The sequence below is a fragment of the Salmo salar genome, chromosome 12 (assembly GCF_965601325.2).
Source record: "Salmo salar chromosome 12, fSalSal1, whole genome shotgun sequence".
Lineage (NCBI taxonomy): Eukaryota > Metazoa > Chordata > Actinopteri > Salmoniformes > Salmonidae > Salmo > Salmo salar.
Window position 1 is genome coordinate 40,067,559 of NC_138302.1, and position 21,315 is coordinate 40,088,873.

At 41.9% G+C, this 21,315-nt stretch overlaps 2 protein-coding genes across 6 annotated transcripts in view; both read right to left on the bottom strand.

Annotated features, from left to right (window-relative positions):
- eml6 (EMAP like 6) overlaps window positions 1-3,142 on the bottom strand; it is a 73,062-nt gene extending 69,920 nt beyond the window's left edge. For both annotated transcript variants that reach the window (XM_045691320.2, XM_045691319.2), the window contains exon 1: window positions 1,782-3,142. In XM_045691320.2, the coding sequence (XP_045547276.1) occupies window positions 1,782-1,978 (197 nt within the window). In that variant the 5' untranslated portion in view covers window positions 1,979-3,142. The remainder of the gene's footprint in view (window positions 1-1,781) is intronic.
- A 6,747-nt stretch (window positions 3,143-9,889) lies between these two features.
- The window catches only part of LOC106565001 (spectrin beta chain, non-erythrocytic 1), a 103,325-nt gene continuing 91,899 nt past the window's right edge, over window positions 9,890-21,315 (bottom strand). For all 4 annotated transcript variants that reach the window (XM_045691321.2, XM_045691324.2, XM_045691322.2 and 1 more), the window contains 4 exons: window positions 12,360-12,574; window positions 12,023-12,196; window positions 11,724-11,766; window positions 9,890-11,319 (listed from right to left, as the gene is read on the bottom strand). In XM_045691321.2, the coding sequence (XP_045547277.2) occupies window positions 11,101-11,319; window positions 11,724-11,766; window positions 12,023-12,196; window positions 12,360-12,574 (651 nt within the window). In that variant the 3' untranslated portion in view covers window positions 9,890-11,100. The remainder of the gene's footprint in view (window positions 11,320-11,723; window positions 11,767-12,022; window positions 12,197-12,359; window positions 12,575-21,315) is intronic.

Below are 21,315 nucleotides of genomic sequence, written 5' to 3' on the forward strand. Positions count from 1 at the left end.
TGCAAGTAGCAATAATAAACAGTAACATAATGGGTAAGGCGCACAAACTAGTATAGGAAGTTCAATGGCAATGGTCTTGAGTCTGCTGTGTCAACTATGAAGGCTGGGAGAATCCCCTCTCCTTGCCGCCTTCTCAAAACACATTGGACGAGAAGGATGGCTTTCTCATCCAATGGGTTTTGAGAAGGAGACGAGGAGAGATGAGTGAGGATGCGAGGAGTATGCAATTGAGATCTTCCCATAAACCTTCAAGTAATGTCTCTCTGAAGTCAGTGGAAAAATGTGCCTGTACCGTCTTTACAATGATGGGGGAACCACTGGTTGATGGACATACTTTTAAGTGCTTCTAATAGTCTGTCAATAAACTCCTCTGTTCAAAAGTAATCTGTTAACACCCATCTATGCAAGTGCAAATCCAGAGGTTCAAATGTTGCATTTCAGTCATTTTCTGGTTCATTTTCACACAGAATGACCATAATCTAAAGGTCTGTGGATTAGGGCCTTACATGCATGATGAAGAGGCTGATGAAGAGGTCACTAGGCATTTGCAGACACTTTGCTTGGTTTTGGGGTGCTTGGCATCTTCTCATTTAAACGAAATGATAACTAACATCTGGCTCGTATTCATTAGGCACCAAATAGCAGAAAACAAATTGAAACAAGGAAGGTCTACATGAATAAGAAATGCTTGTTTTACTTTATTTTTCAATGATCTACACTAAAACGAACAGAAAACTATCAACTGCAACTTTGCTGACACACAACAGCTTGCTGGGTTTGCAGTTTGTGCTAGACTAAGGCTTAGAGTAAGGTTTATGGTTAGGGCTAGATCTGATGATATGGCCTGTCTGGCATTAAAACTTACTGTAATTGAATGAGAGCTAACATCATTGTGAGGCTACTGTAGCAGAGGTGATTTGGAATTCTCTTTTTTGATGAAGTAGACCTATAGCCCTGCCCGCAGGCAGATGGGAATTCCCTGTTGGTCTAATGGTTAAGACGCTGGTTTCTTGAGTGAGATGGCCTCAGTATGAATCCGACCAGCTACATTTGTGCCTAACTTGGGATGGTCTCTCGTGGAGGAGGTCAAAGGGGGGTAAATGTAGTAGAGGTGATTTGGAATCTCACCTTCATGATAAGGTAGCTCTGTCTGCAAATTAAAACCAGTGTCGAACCTTGGTCCAAGTGGGAATTTCCTGTTTTCCTAAAGACGTTGGTTTACCGAGTGAGACAACAGTGGTACATTCATACATTCATATGCTCGACCAAATACACTACTAGTGCTGTTGTTAAAATGACACAAAGTAGCGTCAACATTAACTTCTGGAGGGTCAACGGATGACAAACGCAATGCAGAAGTTAAAAGAATCAGACGCTTGTGATGTAGCATGGAGAAAGCAACGCAATGCAAAGTTACTTGCCGGATGCCGTTTGTAATGCCTGGACTTCTTGTGGAATGCAAACCGCAGTCAGTGTGACCCTATCATGACCCTGGCGTAACTTCAACGAGGAGTAATATTCCCTGTGAGTGGTTCAGTATACCATGGTTTCCAAACCCTCTCCTTGGGGACTGGACTATCAGAGGTTTCATATATTTATTGCAGCCCTGAACTGGCACATCTGATTAAATGAGTCAACTAATCATCAAGGCCTTGACAAGTTGAATCAGGTGTGCCAGTTTAGGGCTACAACAAATACCAATATGTGAAATGTCTGGTGGTCCCAGAGGAGAGTGTTGGGAAGTACTGCAGTATAGGGAGAGTAACTTTGAGGTAACTTACCTGATAATGTCATCATTGTGTCCCAAAAAGAACTTCTGAGTGTGTTCTCTGGTGTTGTAAACCACGCCAACTCCAGCGACGAAATATACAATCTCCTTCCCAGCAGTGTAATACAAATTGTTGCGACACTGATGCCCCCTGTATCCATGAATCCATTCCAACCTCAGTTGGCAACGTGGAGCAGTCTTGTCTGCCATGCTTTGTCACACTATTAGACAACTGTATTTGGCTAAACTGCAATTCAACCTCAATCTCAGATTAACTCTATTCCAAAAATGCAGCAACATGAACACAGAGTAAAATCCTAGAGGCTGGTCAAGAGAGTATGGCCACTAGTGTGTCACACTAATGAGATATCCCTTCTCCCTTGTCTGTTCCCAATCCCCTTTTCTCTACATTCCAGTATCATAGATTATACTTGTTACATTCAGATGGCCTCATGAATCAACACGACCAATGAAATTATGTTGCCTCTTCTAATTGCCTTCTATTTAGCATTTTATATTCTACATAAAACCGTGGTGGAACCGGTGAACTGTATGACATACATTGATATGAAATAGCCATTATACTGTATAGCTTTTTAGCAATTCAAGGCATTTAAGATATAACCCCGACTAACCCCGACTACTCTAATCCTATGTCATCTCATTCAGCTATTACAGCTCAATAGTCTTCAATTTTGGCTCACAAAACGCAAGCGTTAAAGCATGTCAAAGGGCTATACTGTCCTAAACGGTTGGGTGCGATATCAAGCGAAAATATACATATCTGACAGAATGGTATTTCGTTCGGGTTTCAATCATAAAGCCGTGGCAAACCTCTTGACCGTGAAGTATTTGCCTTGTGCTTATTCCAGTTGAAATCAACGGATTACAACGCCGATATACACACCGTCGATTCCCATGCAAAGCAGAATAATTGTATCAGCTCCAATACGCTCGGCGCGTTTCCGTCATTTATTCGCATCCCAAATGATGCTCAACACTAGGTGAGCTGGAATTGATGGAAATTAGAAACCGGTCCATATAGAAAGAAAGCACAAATTAAGATGAGGAAGGGTACAACACACGGAATCGTTTTTTTCGGAGGATGATATCCTTGGACTAAACGACTCTGACGTATTCAGGATCCTCTTCACGAGCGTTCCCGACGCAATTATTTTGAGAATAGGGGCTCTCGTTGCCTTTACGCCTGCGGTGGTGCTTGGTTACCACGACGCTTCGTAGGCAATCTCCCATTTTAGCAATGGATTTTGGAGCTTGAAGTTCTCTAGTGTCGTCAAAACCATTACGATTATGGAACTGGCCTCTCCAAACAACGACTACGACCAGCCACCAACAAAGCTCGAGCTCTGTCCTTGGTACCGGATAGATAGAGTAATGTTTCGGATGTGCTCGAGCGCTGTCCTTGGTAGATGATAGGGTCACAGAGTTTCTAAACACAGAGGCGCAACATTGCAAGACTTCCGGGAGCGCTTGCCAAACAGACCAAACAGACCAGAGCGCGGTTTCGGCTTTGAGAAGTCAATGATTAGTTGTTAATTTTCTTGAACTCTAAAGGCACAACCTAGATTCAAGACAATATTTTAAGTACTTGAACATGTTATTACGCCAACCTTGTGAATCCAGGCTGTGTCACATCCAGCCGTGATTGGGAGTCCTATAGTGCGGCGCACAAATGGCCCAGCGTCACCCGGGTTTGGCCGGGGTAGGCCGTCATTGTAAATAACAATTTGTTCTTAACTTACTTGCCTAGTTAAATAAAGGTTGAATAAATAAAATACAATAAAAAGTGACAAATTGACAGGTTTTCATTTTCATCAAAAACAACTTTATATTGAAGGAGTGCCTTTGATTTGAAGGCCTGCACAAGCCCAGTTCGGCATGAGACGACCTTAGACCCGATGAAGTGTTTCTACGCATGAGCTTAGCTAGCCGACGTCACCATAACATCACAGACAGAACAATGGGTTAGTTAAAAAAAAAATTTGATGACATTGCCTACGAGTGTTTTTGGAGATTTCAATTGGAGAACCAGTTTTAGCCTACACTGTACCGTCTTGATAGGGTGATCTGTCAGATGTAGGCTGCTAGGCTACACCAGTCACTAGTTACCACAGCCACAAAGTCATAAACCCTGCCTATTCCTACAATTTCTCTTCTTAAAAAGTATTTGAAGATGGTCATACCATGGATCATTTAGCTATTTGATAAAATATTGAATTTGGCCTTTACTACTATAGCCCATAGTAAAGCATTGAATAACACATTCATAAATGGCAAGACAGACAGTCAAAATCATAAAGAATAAGGTTTTGAAGTGTCTTATATCTAGGAGACAATTTGTATTTATTTTTTTGGTACAAAACTGCCTTTTTACCGATGCCGGTAACCTTCAGATGAGTCCCGTGACACCTGTGGGGTTGTAGAGCAAACTGAGAACAGCATCATGTTCGTGAGAACATCTCATCTTTCCATAGAGTGGTAGGCCTAGTCATATTAGTTGGTAGGCCAAACTGTTCAGACGTTACAGACGTTGTTGTGAGAAGATCCATTTTTGGGATGTCTCATGGTCTGACAAACACCACTGTAGCTCGGCCACCTTCAACCTCAGATGTTGAAGATGGATGTAGTGGATTGAGAAAAAAAGATACATTATACAGTGCATTCGGAAAGTATTCAGACACTTTTTTACTTTTTCCACATTTTCTTACGTTACAGACTTATTTTTAAATTGATTAAATACAGTTTTTCCCTCATCAATCTACACACAATACCCCAAAATGACAAAGTCAAAACAGGTTTTTAGACATTTTAGGAAAAACAGAAATTCCTTGTTTACATAAGTACAGTCGTGGCCAAAAGTTTTGAGAATGACACAAATATTAATTTCCACAAAGTTTGCTGCTTTAGTGTCTTCAGATATTTTTGTCAGATGTTACTATGGAATACTGAAGTATAATTACAAGCATTTCATAAGTGTCAAAGGCTTTTATTGACAATTACATTAATTTGATGCAGAGTCAATATTTGCAGTGTTGACCCTTCTTTTTCAAGACCTCTGCATTCCGCCCTGGCATGCTGTCAATTAACTTCTGGGCCACATCCTGACTGATGGCAGCCCATTCTTGCATAATCAATGCTTGGAGTTTGTCAGAATTTGTGGGTTTTTGTTTGTCCACCCGCCTCTTGAGGATTGACCACAAGTTCTCAATGGGATTAAGGTCTGGGGAGTTTCCTGGCCATGGACCCAAAATATCGATGTTTTGTTCCCCAAGCCACTTAGTTATCACGTTTACCTTATGGCAAGGTGCTCCATCATGCTGGAAAAGGCATTGTTTGTCACCAAACTGTTCCTGGATGGTTGGGAGAAGTTGCACTTGGAGGATGTGTTGGTACCATTCTTTATTCATGGCTGTGTTTTTAGGCAAAATTGTGAGTGAGCCCACTCCCTTGGCTGAGAAGCAACCCCACACATGAATTGTCTCAGGATGCTTTACTGTTGGCATGACACAGGACTGATGGTAGCAATCACCTTGTCTTCTCCGGACAAGCTTTTTCCGGATGCCCCAAACAATCGGAAAGGGTATTCATCAGAGAAAATGACTTTACCCCAGTCTTTAGCAGTCCAATCCCTGTATCTTTTGCAGAATATCAGTCTGTCCCTGATGTTTTTCCTGGAGAGAAGTGGCTTCTTTGCTGCCCTTCTTGACACCAGGCCATCCTCCAAAAGTCTTTGCCTCACTGTGCGTGCAGATGCACAGTGAGGATGCCTGCCGCCATTCCTGAGCAAGCTCTGTACAGGTGGTGCCCCGATCCCGCAGCTGAATCAACTGTAGGAGACTTTCCTGGCACTTGCTGGACTTTCTTGGGCGCCCTGAAGCCTGCTTCACAACAATTGAACCACTCTCCTTAAAGTTCTTGATGATCCGATAAATGGTTGATTTAGGTGCAATCTTACTGGCAGCAATATCCTTGCCTGTGAAGCCCTTTTTGTGCAAAGCAATGATGACGGCACATGTTTCCTTGCAGGTAACCATGATTGACAGAGGAAGAACAATGATTCCAAGCACCACCCTCCTTTTGAAGCTTCCAGTCTGTTATTCGAACTCAATCAGCATGACAGAGTGATCTCCAGCCTTTTGGTACTCTGGGGAAGAGTACCAAAACATTTATGCAGCATTGAAGGTCCCCAAGAACACAGTGGCCTCCATCATTCTTAAATGGAAGAAATTTGGAACCACCAAGAATTTTCCTAGACCTGGCCACCAGGCCAAACTGAGCAATCGGGGTGAGAAGGGCCTTGGTCAGGGAGGTGATCAAGAACCCGATGGTCACTCAGACAGAGCTCCAGAGTTCCTCTGTTGAGATGGGAGAACCTTTCAGAAGTTCAACCATCTCTGCAGCACTCCACCAGTCAAGCCTTTATGGTAGAAAGGAGTAAAGATGAACTGAGCCAAGTACAGAGAGATCCTTAATGAAAACCTGCTCCAGAGCTCTCAGGACCTCAGATTGGGGGCGAAGGTTCACCTTCCAACTGGACGACCCTAAGCACACAGCCAAGACACAGGAGTGGCATCGGGACAAGTCTCTGAATGTCCTTGAGTGGCCCAGCCAGAGCCCGGACATGAACCTGATCGAACATCTCTGGAGAGACCTGAAAATAGCTGTGCAGCGAACGTTCCCCATGCAACCTGAAGAGTGTAAGGGGATCTGCAGAGAAGAATGGGTGAAACTCCTCAAATACAAGTGTGCCAAGCTTGTAGCGTCATACCAAGGAAGACTCAAGGCTGCAATCGCTGCCAAAGGGGCTTCAACAAAGTACTGAGTAAAGGGTCTGAATACTTAAATGTGATATTTCCGTTTTTCTAAATTTGTTAAAACCTGTTTTTCAATTGTCAACATGGGGTATTGTGTGTAGATTGATGAATATTTTATTTTTATTTGATCCATTTTTGAATAAGGCTGTAATGTTACAAAATTTGGAAAAAGTCAAGAGGTCTGAATACTTTCCGAATGCACTGTATATACAAAAGTATGTGGATACCCCGTCATGCAATCTCCATTGACAAAACATTGTCAGTAGAATGGCCCTGAAGAACTCAGTGACTTTCAATGTGGCGCCGTCATAGGATGCCACCTTTCCAACAAGTTAGTTATGTCAAATTTCTACCCTGCAAGAGCTGCCCCGGTCAACTGTAAGTGCTGTGAAGTGGAAACGTCTAGAAGCAACAAGAAAGGGACCGCTGAGTGCTGAAGTGCGTAGCCCGTAAAAATTGTCTGTCGTCGGTTGCAACACTCACTGCCGATGTCACGTTCGTCATAATAATCGGACCAAAGCGCAGTGTGTATATCATTCCACATTTTATTATAACAGTGAAACTATGCAAGACATATAAATCAACTAAATAAACAAAACAACAAACCGTGACGAAGAGGTGCAACATACACTAACTCAAAACAATCTCCCACAAAACCTAGTGGGAAAAACAACAACTTATATATGATCCCCAATTACAGACAACGATGACCAGCGGCCTCTAATTGGAGATCATCCCAAAAAAACAACATAGAAATACAGAAACTAGAACCCCACATAGAAATACATAAACTAGACAAAACCCCCAACATAGAAAAAATAAACTAGAACCAACATAGAAATAAATAAACTAGACAAAAACCCCTGTCACGCCCTGACCTACTCTACCATAGAAAATAAAAGCTTGGACGTGACAGCCGAGTTCCAAACTGTCTCTAGAAGCAACATCATCAAAATAACTGTTTGTCGGGAGCTACATGAAATGGGTTTCCATGGCCGAGCAGCTGCACACAAGCCTAAGATCACCATGCGTAATGCCAAGCATCGGCTGGAATGGTGTAAAGCTTGCCTCCATTGGACTCTGGAGCAGTGGAAATGTGTTCTCTAGATTGATGAATCACGCTTCACCATCTGGCAGTCCGACAGATGTATCAGGGTTTAGCGGATGCCAGGAGAACACTACCTGCCCCAATGCATAGTGCCAACTGTAAAGTTTGATGGAGGAGAAATATTAGTCTGGGGCTGTTTTCATGGTTTGGGCTAAGCCCCTTAGTTTCAGTGAAGGGAAATCTTAACACTAAAGCATACAATGACATTCTAGACGATTCTATGCTTCCAACTTTGTGGCAACAATTTGGGGAAGGCCCTTTCCTGTTTCAGCATGACAATGCCCCCGTGCACAAAGTGGGGTCCATACAGAGGCAACCACCATTGTTATGATATAACAATGTTATATTGTTTTTCTTACATCTAGCTAGCCTAGTAGACAGGATTTCCACTAGATAGCACAGACACAAAGACAAAATTGTCTATGCTATCGTAGAAATTTATGAAATTAAAAAATTGCCTTAAGTTAAGGTTAGCAGCAGTGGTGTAAACTACCTAAGTAAAAATATTTTAAAGAACCACTTTACTTAACTATTTATATTTTTGACAACTTTTACTTCACTACATTCCTATAGAAAATAGTATACTTTTTACTCATAATGTACTTGTTGCATTTTGAATGCTTAGCAGGACAGGAAAATGGTCCAATTCACACACTTAAAATGAAAGGTTCACCCATTTTCAACGTTATATTGTTTTTGTGCATCTCTGAGTGATGTTCTATTGGCTCACTGGGTCATTTCATGTTTTCATTTGTAGCTGAGTTATTGGCGTTTAAGCAGGCAGAAATCTGTCCGATATGACGGAGTACTGTGATAAAGTTGCTCTCACTACACTGGAAAACAACTTTTAGATCGTGAAAACGTCTATTCTACATGTCAGATTTCAATACTGGCCCATGTCATAACTCGGGAGGATGTCTTCTCTTGCGATATTCCTACCTCAATTAATTAGTAATTTAACAGAGGGACTAGCACATTTTTCCGATTTGTCTGCCTCTTCTGTCCAGGGTGCATTGCATGATGCCGTTGCCAGAGATATTAGAGAAAGGAGATAGAGTACCACTTCATATTTTCAAACATGGTGGTGGCTGCATCATGTTATGGGTATGCTTGTCATCGGAAAGGACTATGGAGGGTTGTTTTTTAGGATACAAATAAACGTAATAGAGCTAAGCACAGGCAAGTTGCTTACTAGAGTGGTCTAGTTACAGTTTTAAATCGGCTTGAAAATATATGGCAAGACTTGAAAATGACTGTCTAGCAATGATCAACAACCAACTTGATAGAGCTTGACAATTTTTTTAAAGAATAATTTGCAAACATTGTACAATCCAGGTGTGCAAAGTTCTTAGAGACTTACCCAGAAAGACTCACAGCTGTAACCACTGCCAAAGGTGATTCTAACACGTTTTGAATCAGAGAGCTGAATACTTATGCAACTATATTTTAGTTATTTAATTTGTATTAATCTTAAAAAAAATGTTGAATACTTATCTAATCAAGATATATTAGTGTTTTATTTTCCATAATAATAAAAAAGAAATGTTAGAATTTTTATTCCACTTTGACATTACAGTATTTTGTGTAGACGTTGACAAAAAAATGACAATTAAATCCATTTTAATCCCACTTTGTAACACAACAAAATGTGGAAAAGTCAAAGGGTGCGAATACTTTCTGTAGGCACTGTATGACAGAAGATAAGCAGCATGTAGCTAATTATAGACAAGTTGACAAACAAATAGCCTATCAAAATGTCTGAAATTATAATAAAAAACATAGGCCTTTGGAAAGTAGGCAGGAAAAAAAATATCCTGCACCCCGTCAACAGCGCATTTTCTGTATTTGCAGTTTAGGGTGCAGTGTGGGCCTCAGATTTTCACTTTATCACATATACAGTAGTAAGGCAGTTGCAGATGGGTTATTAGCAATTGCGGGCTGTTTCAGGTTAACAAAAATCTGACCCCACATGCAAGTGTATTAGGTGCTCGGTGCTGAAGTTATAGACTAGGGCATTTCAACTTTGAATGTGTATTTCCAGTTACAAGACAAGTGGCTGCATTGATTGCACAGAGCAGACAGAGTAGACTTAAAGTACTCATTAGATTACAGCAAGGTTCAACATTTTCAAGCAGACGAGCTCCACTTTTCCAAAACCATAGATAACACACAGACCCATAATGTTTAATAGCATTTTAATGACATCGCACATATTTGAAAGAGAGAGAGAGACAGAGAGAGAAAAAAAGTCTACAGGTGCAGTTTCATATATCAGAAAGCCAGGTCAATGTTCTATATATGCCCAAAGACCCAGTCATTGCAAAGAATTTCATTCCTATTACATAATTTCTGATTGTGCAGTAAGATTTTTTTTTCTTCTTCTCAATACAATAGATACAGTGACAAAGAAATGCACACTATGTATCAATTAGCAGGATAACGTAGCAAAATTATAATGTGCAGTGCTAGAGCAACAAGCAAGCAACCTTTTTTTGCAGTAAATGCTGAATTTTCACGTTTCCATTTAACATCAATGCTTAAAGTGTTTATTATACATACTGATTTTATAATCTGTAGTCAACTATAACTATTTGGAAACATATATTATGACGCAACTCAAGAGGGACAAAAGTAAACAAACAAAGGAAAAACATGTAAAATTACTGGTCCATCATATATATATAAAACATTATTCCATGAGGAAATAATTTCAAGACATTTATCTTGTTTCAATTACAGGTGTATTATTAGGCTTATCTTGACCTAAAAAGGCATGCAATTACTGATAATACTGGCTAACTATGCCCTTTTGGAGCCTGATATTTTTTGAGGTTGTTTGTTTTCAATTTAAACTCAAGTAGGAATCATAGTAAATTAGGTTGAAAAGTTGCATTACATTTTTTAATTCAATATGCGTATGTGCAGTCACAAAACTGAATTATTTTGAAGCAATGTTGTCTCCCTTTCCAACAGCAAAAAGAGAATGTAGGCCTGCCTCTTGTAGACACCCTCACAAAATTGAGGAAACGTTTAAATACTCAGACCCATTTTAACAAAACACAATGACAAGGAAAAAGCACAAAAAACACACAACACATTTTTACAAGTAAATAATTAACTTAAAAAAAATAAAATGGTCCTCATGATATTACCAAATCAATTTCATGATGAAACCTGCCCCATACACCTTGACACTCTAACAAAGTACAAATGTTTCTTTTACATTTGTATTTCAAAGTCTTATCAATCGTTTTACCCAATTCAAGGAACATTAGGCACAGCATGTGGTGTAGTTGAGCTGGAGTATCATTGTGGCTTGGCAGACAAAAATGAAAGAAAAAAAAATACTGCACTAATAAAAAACTGAAAGTCTTCATTGCTGAGAAACTTCATAGTTTTTTCTTGCCGAAGAGGCTGAATCGCTTCTCCTTGTCCTTCTCCTTGTCTTTCTCCCGCTTGCCCGGGCTGGATTCGCTGGTGAGGGTGACGGTAGCGGGCAGGGTCTGGGCTCGGCTCGACGCCGGAGTGCTCTGGTTGCTGGGCGTAATCGATACCTTGTCAGGTGTCCCCGCATTCAGAATGGCCTGGATCCATGTGCTCATCTCCTCCTGTAAGGGGTCATTGAAAGGTCAGTTTCCTAAACACTTTTTAGCTAATTCTCTGTCTCAAAAAGAGAATGGCAATTGTAATGATCTATGTTTATAAGTGAATGAAATTTGCCAAAGTACTTTTCTTTTCTACAAGTGGACTGAGTCTAGGTCATCATGAGATAAAAAGTTCCACATTAGCGTGGGCATTTTTGGGAAACTCACCCTAGAAGAATAAGTACATGCAAGGTTGTGGAGGTCAGTTTAACAACTAGCCCAGGAATTAGGTTTTGTAGTCAAGACCAGGGCCTCTATTCAAAAGCTGTCATTAATTTGTTTTACAGTATACGCACTGTTTTGTTTTGGCCTACGGAAACAATCTTTAACAGATGACACAAAATGTTAAACAAAGGAAACAGACTTACTTCTTCTTTGGCTTGGAAGAGATACTCATTTCCATCCGTAACTCTGAAATAAAAATGAACAAAAATGTTGGTAACTTTCTAAACATATATATTTGAGATTCGAAAGAGATTTGGATAGCAACATTTGCAAAAAATATATATATTTCTGAAATGGCAGTCAACAAAATGAACTAGAACATTAATAAATCAGATTTAGACTGAAGCAGATAGCGTAATGAAGTGCAACTAAGAGGATCCACTTCTGGGGTGATTCCGTTTGAAGGAACTTGAACACTACTCTCATTTTTATCATTTTTAACCTGAGTTTGAAGACATGCTTCTTTTTTTTGTAATCCATGGCCACATCACACACAGCCCCCATTAGACTGATCGGAATCGCATTGTGGTAGGGGATGCCTTGACCAGCAGCCTTGTTGTCTTTGTAGAAGCCCATTTCCTGATTGTTGATAACGCAGTACACGTTATGCCAGGATCTGAAAAAGAGAGCCCAATGAGTCATTGTAAGCCTGGGATGCACTGTATAACACAAGTTAACTCCCTTAAAATAATGTATTTTATGTCAAAATAAACTATTATTAAATTACTTCTTCCAAACAATGCTATTTGGATTCTCTCTTTTGATCCAGTTCACCATACCTGCTTGAGGCCTTCTTGTTGTGACCCTCCCACTCATGCTTGCGATGCAGGAAGCCCTCCAGCTGAGCCGCAGGCAAATCCTGGTTCTGGGTCGGCAACGTGGAGGACAGGCTGCCCTTTCCCCGCCGGCTGGCTGTGGGTGAGGGAATAGGGCTCGGGTCCTTTGAGTTCTGCTCCGCCACTCCATTCATGATCTCAACTCTTTCCACACCATTCTGAGAGAGAGAGAGAGATAGAGGCCCCAATCATTTTCCCCAATCATGCCTTAAAACTAGAGTATGCAACGCTAATAGCTCATTTTGGTTTCTGAATTGAATCTTGACTGAGTAGGCCTCTTGTTGCCTCGGGCTGTGATTGAGCCCCAAGACCTGTTGGAGTGTTGGAACATCCTGAGCCAGGAGCTTATGTCTACACCAAACGAGCCTGTGTGCATGGAGTACTCGTCGGCTGTGAACGGAGAAACGTAATAAGTCATTAGAGCAGCCTTGAATGATGCTGACATCTAACCTATAATTTCCCCCTCCAGAAATGAGCCCAATATAACATATTGGTCCATATTATCAGGCAGGTGTGCTATTTAGCAATAGGCATTATCACCTGATGTAGCCCACCTGATGCAACATAGTGGCTGTAAATAAATAACCTGAAATGTTGCACATTTCCAATTACCCCACTGGGCTAATCATTAGCTAGGTCACAAAATATAAAGTCGAAACATTCGGCTATGTTGTTGCTAGTTACAGCAACATATTGATGACTTGAATGTCCCAAAAAACGTTCCACTGGCACTTAGCCAACCAAGGCTCATGTAGTCTACTGTGAATATAATGTTTGCCTACCAGTTACACCTGACCTGTGTTACATTTAGCCCCGGTCTTCCCTTTGCATTCAATGCAATTGCTGCCTGCTAATGCGCATAAACCATGCCGCTGCTAAAAACTCCCATTGTAAAATGGTGCATTTGACACATTTTTGGGATGTGAGAAATAAGTGTAGCCTAGTAACACTAGAAAGCGCAGTAATCGTCCTCTTTAAACAGTGGCCATCAAAACTGCTTAAAAGGTGTGTTTTCCCGCGACAGCATTTAGAATGTTGTAGGCTAAAATGACTGGGCATGCATATTTCTCTCCCTGTGCTGCACTCACAATTTGAATGCCTCGAGAGGAATATTCATTTGTTACATAAAATGCGACCGACAGGCTGAACAATTGGTGTTGTCTGATTTTGCTGTTGCTTACTCGTGTTGTTGGCTGTGGAAAATTAAATGTGGATAACACATTTTTCAATACATAATTCAAATAACGAAAGGAACCGTGTCTCAGCTCCGCCTGGCTCTCATTTGGATCATAGGTGCTGGGTCTCAAACCTGGCAGGACCCGGCTCAATTTAATCCCTATGACATTACAGGCACCATCCGCACTGAGCTAAAGGCTAGAGCTGCCGCTTTCAAGGAGCGGGACTCTAACCCGGAAGCTTATAAGAAATCCCGCTATGCCCTCCGACGAACCATCAAACAGGCAAAGCGTCAACGCTGGTCTAAGATCGAATCGTATTACACCGGCTCTGACGCTCGTCAGATGTAACAGGGCTTGCAAACCATTACAGACTACAAAGGGAAGCACAGCCGAGAGCTGCCCAGTGACACGAGCCTACCAGATGAGCTAAATAACTTCAATGCTCGCTTCGAGGAAAGTAACACTGAAACATGCATGAGAGCATCAGCTGTTCTGGACAATGGTGGGATCACGATCTCCGCAGCCGATGTGAGTAAGACCTTTCAACAGGTCAACATTCACAAGGCCGCGGGGCCAGACGGATTACCAGGACGTGTACTGCGAGCATGCGCTGACCAACTGGCGAGTGTCTTCACTGACATTTTCAACCTCTCCCTGTCCGAGTCTGTAACACCAACATGTTTTAAGCAGACCACCATAGTGCCTGTGCGACGAACACAAAGGTAACCTGCCTAAATGACTACCGACCCGTAGTACTCACGTCTGTATCCATGAAATGCTTTGAAAGGCTGGTCATAGCTCACATCAACAGCATTATCCCAGAAACCCTAGACCCACTCCAATTTGCATACCGCCCCAACGGACCCACAGATGATGCAATCTCTATTGCACTCCACACTGCCCTTTCCCACCTGGACAACACCTATGTGAGAATGCTATTCATTGACTACAGCTCAGCGTTCAACACCACAGTGCCCTCAAAGCTCATCAATAATCTAAGGACCCTGAGACTAAACACCTCCCTCTGCAACTGGATCCTGGACTTCCTGACGGGCCGCCCCCAGGTGGTAAGGGTAGGTAACAACACATCCGCCACGCTGATCCTCAACACAGGGGCCACTCAGGGGTGCGTGCTCAGTCCCCTCCTGTACTCCCTGTTCACTCATGACTGCACGGCCAGGCATGACTCCAACACCATCATTAAGTTTGCCGATGACACAACAGTGGTAGGCCTGATCACCAACAACGGCGAGACAGCCTATAGGGAGGAGGTCAGAGACCTGGCCGTGTGGTGCCAGGACAACAACCTCTCCCTCAACGTGATCAAGACAAAGGAGATGATTGTGGACTACAGGAAAAAGAGGACTGAGCACACCCTATTCTCATCGACTGGGCTTCCGTGGAGCAGGTTGAGAGCTTCAAGTTCTTTGGTGTCCACATCACCAACAAACTAACATGGTCCAAGCCCACCAAGACAGTCGTGAAGAAGGCACGACAAAATCTATTCCCCCTCGGGAGACTGAAAAGATTTGGCATGGGTCCTCAGATCCTCAAAAGGTTCTACAGCTGTACCATCGAGAGTATCCTGACTGGTTGCATCACTGGCTGGTATGGCAACTTCTCGGCCTCCGACCGCAAAGCACTGCAGAGGGTAGTGCATATGGCCCAGTACACCACCGGGGCCAAGCTTCCTGCCATCCAGGACCTCTATACCAGGCGGTGTCAGAGGAAGGCCCTAAAAATTGTCAAAGACTCCAGCCACCCTAGTCATAGACTGTTCTCTCTGCTACCGAACGGCAAGCGGTACCGGAGTGCCAAGTCTAGGTCCAAGAGGCTTCTAAACAGCTTCTACCCCCAAGCCATAAGACTCCTGAACATCTAATCAATTGGCTACCCAGATTATTTGCATTGCCCCCCCCCCCCCCCCCCCCCTCTTTTACAACGCTGCTACCCTCTGTTGTTATCATCTATGCATAGTCACTTTAATAACTCTACCTACATGTACATATTACCTCAACTAACCGGTATACCTCAACTACCCCCCTGTATATAGTCTCGCTATTGTTATTTTACTGCTGCTCTTTAATTACTTGTTACTTTTATTTCTTATTCTTATCCGTATTTTTTTTAAACTGCCTTGTTGGTTAGGGGCTCGTAAGTAAGCATTTCACTGTAAGGTGTAACCTGTTGTATTCATAGCATTTGACTAATAAAATTTGATTTGATAACACCACTAAACGGCTCAAATGAATGTCTACATGCAGTACTGTCTACATACACCCACTCATTCCAAGGTTTTTCTTTATTTTTTCTTTATAATAATAGTGAAGACATCAAAACTATGAAATAACACATATGGAATCATGTAGTAACCAAAAAAGTGTTAAACAAATCAAAATATATTTTATATTTGAGATTCTTCAAAGTAGCCACCCTTTGCCTTGATGACAGCTTTGCACACTCTTGGCATTAGTAAAACATAGTAAAATAAAGAAAACCCCTGGAATGAGTAGGTGTGTCAAAACTTTTGACTGGTACTGTATGTATTTGATTATTTGTTATTTAAATACTTATTTTCTGTGCATTTGAGTACTTTAAAATAATGTGGCCAGAATCAACTATTGCTATTTCAAACAATTTTCATTTAATAGCCTACTATTTGTAAGAATTTTCAAATACTTATTTCAAATACTATTTTCAAATGCCTGGGTTACATTTGAGTTTTCAAATACTTTTCAAGTGTTTTTCCAAATACATTCCAATAATCAACTATTTGTTTTTTCAAAAAATAAGTTAATATTTACTTTGAAATGTCTTTGAAAGTAATTCAAATACCCTAAATAGTATTTGAACCCAGGTCTGCACTGTTGCACCATACCAATGCCTTCTGATTGTATTTGTATTTATTATGGATCCCCATGTTTAAGTGTGTGTATGTTTTCGTGTATGTGAATGCATGTGTATCTGCCTATGTTTGTGTTGCTTCACAATCCCTGTTGTTCCATAAGGTGTATTTTTATCTGTTTTTTAGTCTCATTTTACGCCTTGCATCATTTACTTGATGTGGAATAGAGTTCCATTTAGTCATGGCTCTATGTAGTAGTGTGCGCCTCCCATAGTCTGTTCTGGACTTGGGGACTGTGAAGAGACCTCTTGTGGCATGTCTTGTGGGATATGCATGGGTGTCGGTGCATTTAACATGTCAATACCTCTTATAAATACAAGTAATGATGAAGTCAATCTCTCCCACACTTTGAGCCAGGAGAGATTGACATGCATATTATTGATGTTAGCTCTCTGCATTTATAGTCAATGAACTAATCACTGATCATAATCTTGATAATCTTGATGTGATTGGCCTGACTGAAACATGGCTTAAGCCTGATGAATTTACTGTGTTGAATGAGGCCTCACCCCCTGGTTACACTAGTGACCATACCCCCCGTGCATCCGGCAAAGGCGGAGGTGTTGCTAACATTTATGATAGCAAATTTCAATTTACAAAAAAAATAAATATGACGTTTTCGTCTTTTGAGCTTCTAGTCATGAAATCTATGCAGCCTACTCAATCACTTTTTATAGCTACTGTTTACAGGCCTCCTGGGCCATATGCAGTGTTCCTCACTGAGTTCCCTGAATTCCTATCGGATCTTGTAGTCATAGCAGATAATATTCTAATTTTTGGTGACTTTAACATTCACATGGAAAAGTCCACAGACCCACTCCAAAAGGCTTTCGGAGCCATCATCGACTCAGTGGGTTTTGTCCCATGGAATAAATGTTGTGGATCTTAATGTTTTTCCTCATAATCCTGGATTATCGGACCACCATTTTATTGTGTTTGCAACAAATAATCTGCTCAGACCCCAACCAAGGAGCATTAAAAGTCGTGCTATAAATTCTCAGACAACCCAAAGATTCCTTGATGCCCTTCCAGACTCCCTCTGCCTACCCAAGGACGTCAGAGGACAAAAATCAGTTAACCACCTAACCGAGGAACTCAATTTAACCTTGCGCAATACCCTAGATGCAGTTGCACCCCTAAAAACTAAAAACATCTGTCATAAGAAACTAGCTCCCTGGTATACAGAAAATACACGAGCTCTGAAGCAAGCTTCCAGAAAATTGGAACGGAAATGGCGCCACACCAAACTGGAAGTCTTCCGACTAGCTTGGAAAGACAGTACCGTGCAGTATCGAAGAGCCCTCACTGCTGCTTGATCATCCTATTTTTCCAACTTAATTGAGGAAAATAAGAACAATCCGAAATGTCTTTTTGATACTGTCGCAAAGCTAACTAAAAAGCAGCATTCGCAAATGGAGGATGGCTTTCACTTCAGCAGTAATAAATTTATGAACTTCTTTGAGGAAAAGATCATGATCATTAGAAAGCAAATTACGGACTCCTCTTTAAATCTGCGTATTCCTCCAAAGCTCCATTGTCCTGAGTCTGCACAACTCTGCCAGGACCTAGGATCAAGGGAGATACTAAAGTGTTTTAGTACTATATCTCTTGACACAATGATGAAAATAATCATGGCCTCTAAACCCTCAAGCTGCATACTGGACCCTATTCCAACTAAACTACTGAAAGAGCTGCTTCCTGTGCTCGGCCCTCCTATGTTGAACATAATAAACGGCTCTCTATCCACCGGATGTGTACCAAGCTCACTAAAAGTGGCAGTAATAAAGCCTCTCTTGAAAAAGCCGAATCTTGACCCAGAAATTATAAAAAAACTATCGGCCTATATCGAATCTTCCATTCCTCTCAAAAAATTTTGAAAAAGCTGTTGCGCAGCAACTCACTGCCTTCCTGAAGACAAACAATGTATACGAAACGCTTCAGTCTGGTTTTAGACCCCATCATAGCACTGAGACTGCACTTGTGAAGGTGGTAAATGACCTTTTAATGACGTCAGACCGAGGCTCTGTATCTGTCCTCGTGCTCCTAGATCTTAGTGCTGCTTTTGATACCATCGACCACCACATTCTTTTGGAGAGATTGGAAACCCAAATTGGTCTACATGGACAAGTTCTGGCCTGGTTTAGATCTTATCTGTCGGAAAGATGTCAGTTTGTCTCTGTGAATGGTTTGTCCTCTGACAAATCAATTGTACATTTCGGTGTTCCTCAAGGTTCCGTTTTAGGACCACTATTGTTTTCACTATATATTTTACCTCTTGGGGATGTCATTCGAAAACATCATGTTAAATTTCACTGCTATGCGGACGACACACAGCTGTACATTTCAATGAAACATGGTGAAGCCCCAAAACTGCCCTCGCTAGAAGCCTGTGTTTCAGACATAAAGAAGTGGATGGCTGCAAACGTTCTCCTTTTAAACTCGGACAAAACAGAGATGCTTGTTCTAGGTCCCAAGAAACAAAGAGATCTTCTGTTGAATCTGACAATTAATCTGGATGGTTGCACAGTCGTCTCAAATAAAACTGTGAAGGACCTCGGCGTTACTCTGGACCCTGATCTCTCTTTTGAAGAACATATCAAGACTGTTTCAAGGACAGCTTTTTTCCATCTACGTAACATTGCAAAAATCAGAAACTTTCTGTCCAAAAATGATGCAGAAAAATTAATCCATGCTTTTGTTACTTCTAGGCTGGACTACTGCAATGCTCTACTTTCCGGCTACCTGGATAAAGCACTAAACAAACTTCAGTTAGTGCTAAATACGGCTGCTAGAATCCTGACTAGAACCAAAAAATTTGATCATATTACTCCAGTGTTAGCCTCCCTACACTGGCTTCCTGTTAAGGCAAGGGCTGATTTCAAGGTTTTACTGCTAACCTACAAAGCATTACATGGGCTTGCTCCTACCTATCTTTCCGATTTGGTCCTGCCGTACATACCTACACGTACGCTACGGTCACAAGACGCAGGCCTCCTAATTGTCCCTAGAATTTCTAAGCAAACGGCTGGAGGTAGGGCTTTCTCCTATAGAGCTCCATTTTTATGGAATGGTCTGCCTACCCATGTGAGAGACGCAGACTCAGTCTCAACCTTTAAGTCTTTACTGAAGACTTATCTCTTCAGTAGGTCCTATGATTAAGTATAGTCTGGCCCAGGAGTGTGAAGGTGAACGGAAAGGCTGGAGCAACGAACCGCCCTTGCTGTCTCTGCCTTGCCGGTTCCCCTCTTTCCACTGGGATTCTCTGCCTCTAACCCTTTTACAGGGGCTGAGTCACTGGCTTACTGGTGTTCTTCCATGCCGTCCATGGGAGGAGTGCGTCACTTGAGTGGGTTGAGTCATTGACGTGGTCTTGCTGTCTGGGTTGGCGCCCCCCCCCCCCCCCCCCCCTTGGGTTGTGCCGTGGCGGAGATCTTTGTGGGCTATACTCGGCCTTGTCTTAGGACGGTAAGTTGGTGGTTGGAGACATCCCTCTAGTGGTGTGGGGGCTGTGCTTTGGCAAAGTGGGTGGGGTTATATCCTGCCTGTTTGGCCCTGTCCGGGGGTATCATCGGATGGGGCCACAGTGTCTTCTGATCCCTCCTGTCTCAGCCTCCAGTAGTTATGCTGCAGTAGTTTATGTGTCGGGGGGCTAGGGTCAGTCTGTTACATCTGGAGCATTTCTCTTGTCTTATCCGGTGTCCTGTGTGAATTTAAATATGCTCTCTCTAATTCTCTCTTTCTCTCTTTCTTTCTCTCGGAGAACCTGAGCCCTAGGACCATGCCTCAGGACTACCTGGCATGATGACTCCTTGCTGTCCCCAGTCCACCTGGCCATGCTGCTGCTCCAGTTTCAACTGTTCTGCCTGCGGCTATGGAACCCTGACCTGTTCACCGGACGTGCTTGTTGCACCCTCGACAACTACTATGATTATTATTATTTGACCATGCTGGTCATTTATGAACATTTTAACATCTTGACCATGTTCTGTTATAATATCCACCCGGCACAGCCAGAAGAGGACTGGCCACCCCTCATAGCCTGGTTCCTCTCTAGGTTTCTTCCTAGGTTTTTGGCCTTTCTAGGGAGTTTTTCCTAGCCACCGTGCTTCTTTCACATGCATTGCTTGCTGTTTGGGGTTTTAGGCTGGGTTTCTGTACAGCACTTTGAGATATCAGCTGATGTACGAAGGGCTATATAAATACATTTGATTTGATTTGATTTGTGTTCATCCAAGGGCCAGCCGTGCTGCCCTATTCTGAGCCAATTACAATTTTCCTCAATCCCTTTTTGTGGCACCTGAGCACATGACTGAACAGTAGTCCAGGTGCGACAAAACTAGGGCCAGTAGGACCTGCCTTGTTCATAGTGCTGTTAAGAAGGTAGAGCAGCAGCGCTTTATTATGGACAGACTTCTCCCCATCTTAGCTACTGATGTATCAATATGTTTTGACCATGACAGTTTACAATCCAGGGTTACTCCAAGCAGTTTAGTCACCACAACTTGCTAAATTTTCACATCATTTATTACAAGATTTCATTGAGGTTTAGGGTTTAGTGAATGATTTGTCCCAAATACAATTATTTTCGTTTTAGAAATATTTAGGACTGTTTGATATCAAATCAACAATTATTTTGATAGACAAACACATTTTTCTCTTAGGAACATCTTTACAGTTCAAACAATAAGTATTAACAGACATAAACAAACATGTGACAGGCATGCACAAGCAGGCATTGCTGCTTCACTGATCTACATATACTTGGGTCTTAGTTTGTAGTTAGTAGTGATTCAGGAAGTACTGAGATGACAGGGTA